Here is a 13,734-nt window from a genome sequence, read left to right on the forward strand (position 1 = left end):
ACTGGTTCAGTTACACTACAAGAGACTTCTGTCTACTCTCCTCCAGCAACCTCAAATATATACAGTATATATATACATATATGTTTTAGGTTTAGTTCATTTTCACAGGCATATGAATGATAAAACACTGTGCTGCAAAGAGACGTTCAGGATGAGAAGTCGTCTCCTGAGTATTTGAAGTTATCTACCTTTTCTTACCTGGAATGGACACTTCTGGAGGACGATTGCAAACTCCAACTATCAGACTTGAAACTATGCTCCTTATTTAGTTGATGCAGGACATCGAGTCATTTCCTGCATTCAGAAGAAAATATTTGGGGCCTGAACCTCGTCCTGAAAGGCCCTCCCTCCAGATAATCAGATCAAATGCTGGTACAGCTTACAACCTAAAATCACTGTTTCAGTTTCTGTTTCCTGTACACACACACACACACACACACACACACACACACACACACACACACACACACAGTACGTATTTCCATTCTACAGTACTCAGTTCTACTTCTTTATATGTTGTTCCACTGCACTGCCTGAATGCAAAGTGGTAGAATGCTTTTTTGCATAAACTCTATGAACCAGTAATCCCTTAAAATAACCTTACATTTACAGTAGTACACCCCATAATTCATGCAAAATCCCCTTAAAATTAGTTATTATTAATGGAGAAGAACGCATCAAAACCACCTTAAATGCCCCTCAATTATGCCCTCCTTACTTTCTAATATAATGAAAAATTCAGGGAGACAGGAACTTTCCATTAATAACTCATTAATAACTTGTAAACCTGCATAAAAGACATACAAAATCCCGTAATTTCTAGTGTCTCCACAAATCAACCCATGAATAAATCGCTTAGAAACTCATGATACTAACCTTACTTTTTTAAACCTGTGTTATTTTTAATAGATAATTAATGTTTATGTAATGGAGAAATTAAGGACATTTCAGGGGTAAAATTAAGGGGTTTGGTTTCGTAGTGATATGCAGGGTGATGTGTGCCCTTCCCTTTCCCTGTGTCCCAAAAGGATGGATAAGATAAGATAACATAAGATAACATAGGATAACATAAGATAACATAAGATAACATAAGATAAGATAGGATAACATAAGATAACATAAGATAACATAAGATAAGATAGATTCCCTGGAGGAAATTCAGGTGGCACAGCAGGGTTAGGGCTGGACAGATGCTGATTAATGAGTTTTATTTATGTTCACGTCAGACATCCAATGTGCAGAATTTCTTAGAATATATATTTCACTGTCTGGCTCCGGTGAGAGTGATAGGAGCAGGTGTTTCTATCAGACAGAGCGAGAGGAAACATCATCTGTGGTCAAGTAGGCGCTGTGGTTTTACAGTATAAAAACCCCGCCCAAGTTTGGTGCACCTGCATGCTGAGAGGAAACTCTGCCACCCTGATCGCAAGACTTTGCTCTTATACAACAATTTTCTTACTCTTTCTTAAGAGTACTTATTGCTTGCTTGCTTCTCTAATTTAGACTTTTGATACATTTAAATATGTTCATCTGGAATTATTACTAATATCTTGGCATTATTAATTCATGATTGTGATTTCTGGTATTTAGACAAAAGGTCAATGACTTTTAGGTTCCTCTGTTTTTGATGTAATACAGATTCTTGTTATTTTCTCAACACACAAACAATTGATTTTTCTTCTTGTGACTAGCTACTGATTGATAAAGTTTTCATTTGATTATCACTGTAGTGATCGTTCAATATAATGATGATTTTTGACAATTTATTTACTTTTTATACATCAATGTTTATGATGAATTTTCTACTTTTATTAAAAATTGTTAAATTCCCCAAGTTGGTTGTTTTGCCTGGATCAATTTCCCATCAGTTTGAATGAATGGAATTGAAGCTGCAAACTTGTAATATATTTGCTCAAATAGGTGTTTTTCCTTGAATATATTTTTGAGCACAAATACAAGTCTGAGTGTAAATCCCAACATGCAAGATCTCAGGTGTTTTGATAAAACCAGCATAGATATGACTTAGACAAGAATTGCAGAATTCTTTCTATTTTAGTTGGACAGATAACAAGGTGGAGAGTGTAACCTGCGATCAAACTAGTTATTTTTCTATAGTCTTCTATCTAACAACAATCTGCACCAATCCATCTATCCACTGTACATTTATTATTTTCATTCATGTGGTCAGAAACCATGAATAGCTGGTTTATGAGTTTAATGAAAGCTTTTTCACAGACGGTTTGTGATTGTTCCTCTGTGGGTCTTCTGCATCCTCTGCTGCTGAACATTACAATGGTGCAGATTATAAAGACTGATGCAGGGATGAGCTGCAGTTCTCTCTTATGGCAGAAGAGGGCAGTCTTCACTCACAGTGAGGAAAACTGGTCACATCTCAGGCTTCTAGCTGCTTTCTAAATCCTCAACTTCTTTGGTGGAGGTAAAGAGTTTAGTATCTTCTTCGTTCATCTTTAATCTCGTTAGGGACTCAAGCCCATATGGCTGAAACCCTATTGTTTTTGTGGTGGTCCCTATTGTATTTATTAGAATTCTTCTTCTTCTTCTTTCTTTTTCTCCGCTAAAAGTGTCTGCAGCTCAGAAACCGTAAGTCCTGCAGTAACCATATTTGGCAGGTGGGTTGCTACGGCCCCCCACTACTCAACAAAGACTGTATCAATCGGCCACATGGTGGCGCTGTAACAAGCTACTTTACATTTTGGTACTTTACATTTTATCACAGAAAGAAAATTCTTGTGTCCCTAGATTCTTTGGAAGGAGCTGAGTCCAACCCATATATCACTTTCAATGTCTGCCATATTGGATTTTCCACCATTTTGATTTTTTTTTACAAATCACTTTTTTCCTCCTCCTCCTGGGCCGTTCATCTGACTCACATGATCTTGATGTGGACCATCTTAGGACTGACTTGGAACACGCAAAATTGCCCACAGCTTATTGACTTTTCATCTAATGAAACCAAAATTTAAAACACATGTTGAGGAGTGTTGCTTGAGCACGCCCACAACAGCGTTTTGCGTTCTATCTCTAATGGGCGCAACAAATGCAAAAGGTTTATATCTTATAATTGGCCACATAGATTTTTATGAAATTTTGTGTATATGCTCTAGGATCATGTCCAAGTCAACTTATGAAATTTGGTTGTGCCTGATAAAAGTGGGCATGACTTATTACATAATAACCAAATCTCCATAGATATTAAAATCAAAAATTCAAAAATTCAAAAATCAGCCATATGTCCTAGAAATCTGATTAATGGAGGAAATGAATACAGTTATAACATTCTTATACACAGTCCAAAGACATGAACAACTGAAACAGGTCAGGTGGATTGTCGACTCTAAATTACCCTTAGGCGTGAGTGTAAGTATGGATGTAGTATGGTATATGTGTAGCAAAACTAGGACTCCACAACATAAAGTTTGTAAATGTTTATAACCTGTTCCAAACACAAAAATGGCCGTTCACCTCTCAGGTTGTAAAAGTGTCAAAATTGACACCAACCAAACCTGTGAAGCAGGTTCTTCCTCCAGCCAGACACAAGCTCCACTGCTGACACCTCATGAGATTAACAGCAGGATGCGCCAACATCAAAAGGGATTCAGAGACTCACATATTTGTAAAGAAAATTAACAACCGCTTATCTGCAAGCCACATCAGACTGTAACAGACCCAGGACCCCTCAGGAGGACACACATACACACACACACACACACACAGACGCACTCATACAAATTAAATAGAGGAGCTGAAGTTTGGCATTCGTCAAATTAGAGACTAAAGTATACTTCATATCATATTACCGAAATAATCAGGAATTGTTTTCTTTACCCTCTCCTTGACTCCTGTTGTTGGTTCTCTTTCTACCTTGTATCTTTTAATATCTTCAATGAATTTCCAAAACAGTGTGAATTATATACTAAAGTGCTTAATTGTATATACTGAAGTTCTTTAATCAATATTATTCTGTGTATGTTACAATCTCACTTACTTTTATCTGAGAAAATGCTAAACTGGCTTTCACAATTCCTTCCAAGCGCCACAAGGTTAAAGCCACTCGTTCCCATAGGACCACACTGCCACCTAGTGTCCATTTATATCCACACTTTTTAATATACAGTACATCAGTAAAGTTTATACTTTATTTAATTGTTTTTCCCTGTATTAATGACCAAGTTACTGTGTGTTGTTTAATTGTGATTCAAGTATTAGGAGTATAAAGGTTATGCATGTGGGCTATTCTGCTGCAGAATGAGGTTCATAGCCAAAGATTGGACAATGAAGGTTTTATTTTATATTCATGTACTAATTAATGTTTTATGCAATCCATAAGTGTTTGTCTAAAGGTTTCATGATATCCATCAATTGAGAACAGTAATTGGTTGAGTATGTGAAATACAAGTGTGTTCTTCAAATCTTCATCATTACATAGTAATAAAAAGTACGATAGATGAAGAGATACAATTTCCCCTGTATCTCTCTCTCTCGCTCTCTCATCCAGGCACGGATCCCTACTCCAAACAAAAAAATCAAGGTGTGACCTGAAAACCCTGCAAAGTGTCTCTTGCACCACCAAACCACGCCTTGTAATTCTAAACTATTACTGTAAGTTGTCTGTCCTTTGTTTGTAAACCTTTGCAACATGCCAAAGCTTATTGCCAGACATTATGCCAAATCTAAGAACACCAATGCTAAAACCCAAAACCAGCCAGCCAAGATCTTAGGCAAGCAAGTTGAAATTCAAATCTGTTAAAGACATTTTTGTGTTCTTTGCCATTCATTCTGCCTTGTTACAAACTGCTTTGCACGTTGAAGTTTGAGCCTCATTTTCTAATACTTAATTGAAAGTATTGTCGCAGGGCCCGCAAAGATTGTTCTCTATTCAAGAACGGGTTTATTTTAGTGTGTTAATAAAAGTTTGAGAAGTCAGAGGCTCCGTTTCAATTCTCTCATCTGACCAACTGCATCGGACCTCATCCTGTCGTATTCTTGCGCAATATAGCGAGAATATTTTCATCCTGCCGGGTCCAGTCCTGGTTTCATGTGCAAATGCTGCTCAAGAAATATTTACACAATCGACCTAGTGGGGGCGCTATAATTACAGGTCTAAATTCCCAACTTTGAAAGGCCATAACTCCCACACCGATTTACACAAAAATTGGCACATATATCCAGCTAGCCCTACACTACTCTAATATATTGAATAACCATGTGTGCAAATCCATTATATGACCAATCGGGGGTGCCACAAAGACCAGAAAACTGTATCTCCTAATCCAGATGATGAAATTGCATAAAATTTGGTACACATGCTCTGGGACTATGTACTAATCAAAATATAGTCATCTTTAGTAAAAGTGGGCGTGGCCTATGGCATAATAACCATGTAATAGCTTGTAGAACAAAGTACATTTGAAAAATCAGTATCAAAATTTGCAGCTTTGTCTGGAAAGACATTTCAAACGTGCACCAAATTTCATTCAATTCGGAGTGTCGTTTTTTGGGGCAGCAAATGTCAAAAATGGGCGTGGCCTAATTTGGAAATTTGATTATAACTGAAAAACTTGCTAAATATGTTTCAATGAGCCATTGAACCTTGTGTGTAAAAGGTTCAACAGCTCAAATAGGCCAATAGGGGGCTCCACAAATGCCAGAAAAGTCAGAGGTCCTGGCATAAATTTTTGCAGATTCTTGTCAGATGGTAAGTGATACAGATATGAAATTTTTCCCTATACTATAAAGTTGTATGCAAATGCTGCACAACAAATATTACCCCAATTGGCCTCATGGGGTGCTATAATTAATGTTCAAAATGTCCAACTTTGAAAGGCCATAACTCCAATTTACACAAAACTTCTATCTTTATACTACAAATTTGAATCACTGACAAATCTTGGTACCAGTCAATATAGGCCTGAACTTCTTTGTTGGCTGCTTGCGGCTGTATTATTCCATCTCGAGATCGTATTTGTCTTTAAAGAAGTGAAACATTTCCCCTTAATTCCCCCATTTCCAATGCAAATGAACTTGTTTCAAGAATTTTCTTCAGTCAAGTGTCATAGTGATGATACTGGTGGCTTTAATAATAATGAAGTTCAGCCAAGAGAATCCCTATATTATTATTATTATTGTTATTATTATCATGCACCATCCAGCTGCATAAATTACCAGGCACATTCTGCCCCTTTGGGTACAAATAATATAAACAACTAACACAGGCTGTCTCTCACACATTTACTGCTCAAATGTTCCCTGCTTTATTCAGTAGAAAGTTTCCTATCAATTTGAGTATCAGTCAAATAAAAACAGATGGAAGACAGCATCACTGTAGGACTTCATTTTTATTGAATAATCTCAGTTAGGCTACCAAAAGGCCACCAAACAGGATTTGGGTGAAAGTTTTGGCTCAGTCACTGCTGATCACTTTCAACTTCACTGATCACTCATCAACTTCAACTTCCTGCACGATGGTCACCACCTTGGTCCTCTTGGTGGTGGTGGTGATGGTACTGCAGAGACACAGGAAGACACAAAACAGTTAAGTTCAATGGTTTTTCACTTTACCTAGAATGAGCTGAAATTACAACCTAGGCTGAGTAGACATCCTTAAAGTGACGATTCTCATTTCAAAATGAGATGGCAACCATTTAAAAAAAAAAGTTATTAGCAAAACTAAAAAAAAATTTGCAGTTGAAATTATGCATTTTTTACATTAAAAATTAAGTTGCATACATGTTTCATTTCATAGCTCACACCATGAAACGTCCTGGGTCGGACTCTGGCCCAGGACCTTTTCACATGTCATCCTTCTCCCTCACCCATCTTTCCTGTCTCTCTTCCTACTGTTAACCATCCAATGAACCAGAATGAAGTGCTCTACCTGTTGATCTCTCCGTCCAGCAGCCTCCTGTACTCAGCGATCTCCAGCTCCAGCCGGGTCTTGAGGTCCAGCAGCTCAGCATACAGTGCCCTCTGGCGCTCCAGGTCAGCCCTCAGCTGGGACAGCTGCTCCTCCAGGCTGACCACCTGTCTCTGGTAGCCGGCCAGCATGCTGGAGTACCGGCTCTGGGTGTCGGCCAGAGTTCCCTCTAGAGACGCTTTCTGTTCGGGAGACGGGAGGAAGACTCAATCAGTCAAACTGTATTTCTGGAAAGTGAGAAATAACTTTGCTCCAGAGATGCTTTCTGTGTGGATAGCTTTGTTTACTTCAGTGATGTGGTGGTAAATATAAAGCAGGGTGAACTATGACCTCCAGTAGGTGATCATCATAATGCAAACAACTACCAAAATAAACAAAAAATCAATCATATTTTCAGGAAAACATGAATTTCTACTTTTTCCCTCATTTATCTTACAATAGTTTGAGACTACTTATGTCAGATTTATGTCAAAAATGTGAGTAAATTTTACTCTGCAAAAAAGGGGAGGGTAAGCTGGGTTTAGGTGAATTTACCGTCCACTACGACCCTTGATAAAATACTATTGCTCAAAGGAGTAATTTAACTTTCCATAGTTGTGAAAATTCTAATTTTGAGGTCTGCACACAAACCACAAACACATATGCATCTTATAAAATACATCCGGGCATGCAGATTGTACAAAAGCAAAGTTTATCATTTTCTACCTTAAACTGATATTTCATAAAATTTCAGAACCATTTTCCCTCTTTTTTGGCATCTTACCATGCTGAGTTGGGCCTGCAGCTCGATCTCCAGGCTCTGCAGGGTTCGTCTGACCTCGGTGATCTGAGACTTGGACGACTGGAGGGTCTCGGTGCTCACAGCCACTTCCTTGCTCAGCTCGGTGGTCTGTGGATTAAGGCACATCAGAAGTCATTATCGTATTATACAAATTATACAAATCAGCAAAGTGTCTGGCACGTCCCAAAATTCATTCAATTCTTTCACTGTTTTACCAACCAACTAGATTTTTAGAACAGAAAGATGCATGGTTAGCTGGTTTGGTAGAGAAATGTACTTGCCACAACTTTAATAGATTTTTAGGTAAAATGTGAAGAAAAGAAAAGCTGTGGTCTACCCACTTCCTAATTGTTACATTTGAAATAATAAAAATAAAAATGACCCATTTTTAAATAGTAGGTCATTAAAACAATTGATCTTTCTTTGACTCGGTCTAGCACTAGGGGGCAGCAGTGGCCTAGAGGGAGAGAAACTTAAAGCAAAAAAAAAAGCATAAAGCACAGAGACAGAAAGACCTCTGTACCTCTGTACCCACACAGTACGAGCAAACTATGACTACTACGTTAGTTAATACTTTACACCTGGTTACTTACTGCTATTATAAAAAGGGTTAAACATGAAAAACAAGTTTCCCTCAGTAACGAACATGAAGTCGCCAGTGAGCAAGGCAGCAGTAGAGGGCAGTAACAGTGGCTATTGAAAGCAGGACAGAGTAACGTACCTTAGCCTGGAACCAGGCCTCCAGCTCCCTGCGGTTCTTGGTGGCGACGGTCTCGTAGTGTTCTCTGATCCCAGCCATGACAGCAGACAGATCCTCCTGAGGAGCAGCGTCCACCTCCACATTCACCTGACCTCCCATCTGGGCGCGCATGGCCAGCAGGTCCTGGAGGAAAACACACACACACATTCACACACACACACACGGATGTAACAACAACTCCTCCATCACGGCTGACTGTGCTCGCTAAGCTTAGAACTGAACCAGTGTCATGTGATCAGAAGCATTATGATTCGTCTCTTTAATGAGGCCAAACTGTAGGAATTGAAATTTTCCTCACCTATATTGATCCAAGATGGTTAATGAAGACATTGTTAAAATTAGATTTCATTTGAGTGATTAAATTCAAAGTTATTGCATTTTCAGAAATCCATCCAATTTCAGACTAACTCCAGGAAATGCATCACAATTGGACTTAGTCCTGATTGGCTACCTCATCCATCCAATCAGGCCAGTTTGCAGCATTTGAACTGGAAAGCCTCCACTCAGCAGGTTTACCTCATTCGGCCAATCAGAGTCCATTATTGTCAGGACTTAGTCCTCACATTCATTCATTTTAATTAATTAAATTAAACTTTTAACTAAACTACATGTATATACCATGTATCTTATCCTGAGCCATAGTAGATTTGAAAACAAAACTGAATAATATTTCAGGGCGGCCTGATGGTTACAGAGGCTGTTCTGTAACTGAATTATATTAATTTGTGTGTCTGTTTCCATAACATACATTTATTATGCAGATTAGTACATTTTTTCAGGTCATTTTTTCATTTTCAATTTTTGAAGATGACTGTAATCTAAATTGTCTGTAATTTCCAAGATAACTGTAATATTTTGTATATTTCTTTTTGCATTTCTTTTCTTCTGTCGTTTTTCAGTGTTATCATTTATGCAGATGAACCTCAATCTATATTGGTTCTCTAAGTCCCTGATTGGAGGCGATTTGATTTTACCTCCTCGTGGTTCCTCTTCAGCAGGATGAGCTCGTCCCTCAGCCCCTCGATCTGCATCGCCAGGTCAGATCTGGTGAGCGTCAGCTCATCCAGAACCCTCTTCAGACCGGCGATGTCTCCCTCCACTGACTGACGCATGGCCAGCTCGTTCTCATACCTGCAGAGGCAGAAGGGTGACTTCCACTTAGAAGACAGACCATGGAAACTATCTTTTCAGCAAGGCACCCCAAGTTAATATATATAACAGTGTATGAGTAGATTAAAAATTTTAGGAAATGCTGGACTAGAGCACTATCTGGAGTAGAAACAGCATTTGTGTTCAGTTAAGATGAACATGATGATGTAGGAATAGAAAGTCTCTCTAGGCGGAATGCTCCATCCTGTCAGTTCAATGAATCAAGAAACACAGATTCACACTTACTTGACTCTGAAGTCATCGGTGGCCAGCTTAGCATTGTCAATAGCCAGGTAGATGGCTGCATTTCCACGAGCCGCATCATAGATCTGAGGGGGGATGAAGCAGAAATACTGTGTGAACCACAGGCAAAGAGTTTCACTACATGTCAAATGAATAAATACCAAAATTAAACATGATCTTCAACAGTTAGGGTACAATGGTTTAACAGACGATCTAATTTCTTTCTTCCATAATGTGAAATATCATTGGAGCTGTGGAACGTTTTCATTGTCATGAAGGTGGCTCTGCTTTGGGGAAGGTCTCAGGCTTGGGTGTGGCTCTGGAAAAGAGGCGCTACAGGCTTCTAACAACCTGTTTACTGAGCCTTTCAGCCCACATTCCAGCTGCTGCTTAACTGTTTTTATGCAAATACACTGCAAACTGATTACCAGGTAACCTAGCTGTTCACTGAGAATAATTTAAATGTAGGGGTTCAGTGGCTTGCTCATGGACACTTCAGCAGAACAGATGCTTGCTAACACAGAGACTTGAACCCCTTGCCTTTTTCACTGGACAGAAAAACAATTATTTGGCTCTGCCCATTCAGATTGAACTCAACCAATGAGATTATTTCTGCCTCCAGAGCATCTGCCTCCGAAATGTTAGCATAATCTGATCCTTTGACCAAACATTATTCAGCATGATCCTAAAATTGATTCTTTTGACTTTCTCTTCAGTTCTGGAAAGTATAGTATGTCTAGTATGTGTCTGTTAGGTTGAAGACTAATTTCTGCTCCCACCTGGTCCTGAAGTTGTCTGATTCTGACGCTGAAGGCGGTGTGGTCGTGGCCTTCAGGTGCTGTTCTCTTCTCCAGGAACTGCCTGATCTTCAGCTCCAGCTCGGCGTTGGCCTTCTCCAGGCTGCGGACCTTGTCCAGGTAGGTGGACAGACGGTCGTTCAGGTTCTGCATGGTGGCCTTCTTGTTGTCAGCAATGTCGATGGCGTCGGACAGGTTGAAGCCACCTGCACCACCACCGGCGGCAGCAGAGAAGACGCCGGAGGCCTGGGAGACCCGGACACCAGATCCTCCTGCTCCGCCGTAAACACTGCCGGCTCTCATGGCACCGATGCGGCGAGAGGAGCCGACGGAGGGCGCCATCATGATGGAGCTCCTCATGGGGGAACCGTTGGACACATAGCTGCTGCGGCTGGAGAAGGAGGCCATCGCTGGAGGTCAGGCGGGCTGGTCGGCTGTCTTGCTGCTCTGGGTGGAGAGGAGAGAGCTGAGTGAAGACTTGCTGGGACAGGAGCTCCTTTTATACCTCTAAATGAGGAAGGCGGATGTGGGATATTGGCCAGCTTAGAATACCAAACATCCTTGAGGGTTAGCCGCACAGCCCAGGGCAGAGGGTAAACAGGTTTCTGCTCAACAGGTGAGGTCCAGCAGGTCCGATGGGTTTGGAAATGAAAGACACACTCAGTTATTATCAGCACTTTCTCCATTCTTGGTCGGTCAGATTCTGCTCAGTGGTTTGCCCCGTCCCCCTGGGCGATGCGGTTTGCTGTAGATTCTTTACCTGACAGACTGGTCCTGTCAGCAGGACTGTCTGTCCAAATGCTAACATTGTTGTGGATGGGATCATTTATATTTTTCATCAAGTGAGTGTTGCATTTTACACATTCTTTCCTATAATACTTAGACCATTCCTTTCATCAAAGGATATTGATGCTGTATGTTTTTTTTTTATAAAACTCTTCACAGGACTAAAATATCCTGAGTATATGAAAGGTGTCATTCCAAAAAGAGATTTCCACAATTAAAAAAAAAAAAATGGCAATATAAAAGTAAAGCACATTATGCTATTAATGTTTTGCAAAGTTTAACTTGACAATCTTTGCTTACAAACTATTTTTTCAACTGTTTTGAGAATGGAATCATCTGCTTTTGAAATAGTGTAATTGATGAATTTTAGGTAACAATTTTTTTCCTAAAAAGAATCATTTTGGAATTAAACTCCTCATAGTTGGTATTATACACTGTGCTGCTCAGTGTACACAAGGTAATGCATACTGTATACACAGACCTATTCACAGTAGTGTAAACACAAGGTCACATACAGACATACAGGTGACCAAATTCTCTGTCTTTTGTTTCTCTATATAATTGGATAAAGGCAGTCCTGTCTTTGCTGTTTGACTTGTCACACTTGTCCAAGCAAGTCTCAAACCATCCTCCGCCCAGTCTGAAAGGCCAGATCCCCAGATCCCCCCCCCCCACCCCCAACACACACACACACACACACACACACACACACACACACACACACACATTCCACATGCTCTAATGCATAGCATTTAGTTGCTTCATACAATTCAAAAAATTAAAAAGTTCTGAGAAATGTTTCACTTAGCTGCAAGATAGGAATGGTATACATTTTTGTTGGCAGTTCAATTAAAAATAACAAGACCATTAAAGAAGTAACAAGGGATGAAATTTCCTTGAGGCATTTTTTATGTATCCAGGTACAAGTAATACACCTGGATTTCATTCTTAAATGTAATGCTACAAAACAATCATTTTAAACTCCCAATAAAGTACTGATTTAATGCAATGAATTATGAGATAATCGTTTTTGGTGAGATAGCAGATGGTTCTTTTATACCAAGCATACTTATACTTTAATACTCAGGTTCCTACTCCCCAAGAACCATTATGGACTGCAGGGAGGGAAGGCTGCCGTGTCTACATATGCTAATTATATTACAGAGTACATTGTATTAAACATGATAGTGAATTCATTTGCGTGTTAAAACGATCTCCCTGAATTGGCATGGGGTGCAGTTATTGGCAAAATATATTCATCTGCCTCTATGCACTCTATGCACTGCCTCTTGGTTTATTGTGATTGACATAAATGTAGTGTAATAAACCTTGATTTAGGTATGAATAACTGAACAGGCTAAAAAGCTTCTGCCACCACCTTTTTTCCCCCAGTCTGGTCAGAGATCTGAGAACACCACACACTTAACAATGACGTCAGAAAAATATAGGCTCTTTATTTGTCAAAGATCAGTTCCTCAGGCAACAGCATCTTCTTCGTGGGCCGAGTAGAGAACTGGCCAGGCTATAACATACCCCCCTCAGACAAATCTGTCCCCCAGCTAACCAGCCACCCCCAGTATCACAGAAAACCAAACCACCCCACACAGGTAGACATACTAGGCAATCGGCATGCGGATACACACACCCGTGACATTGCAAAGAGCATTTAAGCCAACACACTAAGCTTAATGCAGTAAAAGACACACTGGATTTCACCCTAAATAGGCAATCTTGATTTCACACTGCTATGGGGCGTGTTAACTGGGCTAGACAGGCATGTATCCCCTACCTATCAGCTAACTTTCCCCCAGCTTCCCCCGGTTCCCACAGATTAGGCTGCTGTTGTATTTGATCTATTAAAATCCTAAATAACCACAGACTTAGAGGACGAGGACAACAAGGACAATAATAAACGGGACAGAACACAAAACACTAACACTACTACTGCTACTAACGGCCCCCACCCCTCTACCGTGAGTGCAATGACAGTGGCTTGGTCGGGCAGATTACCCCCGACATGCATCAAGCTCCGCTCCCCAGGCCCACTGCCGCTCGCTCGGCTCTCATTTACCAGTTTCACCATTTCAGCAATCAAGTCCAGCTGAGAATGATCAGCTCAGAGTCTCTGTCAGTGGCAACAGTCCAGATCAGGTGAAACCCATTAGTCTTTGATCAGTTGTCACAGCCCCCACAGGAAACCACAACCCAAGTTCACCACAGTAGGTTTGTTTGTAACATTAGCTAGTGAAATAAATGACTGTTCTGGTATAGCCTATGATTTTAA

General features: G+C 40.1%; 1 protein-coding gene across 1 annotated transcript; it reads right to left on the reverse strand.

Annotated features, from left to right (window-relative positions):
* Window positions 1–6,436: 6,436 nt before the first annotated feature.
* On the reverse strand, window positions 6,437–11,072 carry LOC139654835 (keratin, type I cytoskeletal 13-like). The gene is made up of 7 exons (XM_071532030.1): window positions 10,647–11,072; window positions 9,871–9,953; window positions 9,450–9,606; window positions 8,437–8,598; window positions 7,698–7,823; window positions 6,896–7,116; window positions 6,437–6,524 (listed from the first exon to the last, which is right to left on the reverse strand). The coding sequence occupies exons 1-7, from the start codon at window positions 11,070–11,072 to the stop codon at window positions 6,455–6,457; spliced, it is 1,245 nt and encodes a 414-aa protein (XP_071388131.1). The 3' UTR covers window positions 6,437–6,454.
* Between the last annotated feature and the right edge of the window lie 2,662 nt (window positions 11,073–13,734).

This window comes from Centroberyx affinis, unplaced genomic scaffold, assembly GCF_046629955.1.
Source record: "Centroberyx affinis isolate AG114_WGS23_722 - 3 ecotype Tasmania unplaced genomic scaffold, CSIRO-AGI_Caff_v1 ptg000150l_1, whole genome shotgun sequence".
NCBI classification, from domain to species: domain Eukaryota; kingdom Metazoa; phylum Chordata; class Actinopteri; order Beryciformes; family Berycidae; genus Centroberyx; species Centroberyx affinis.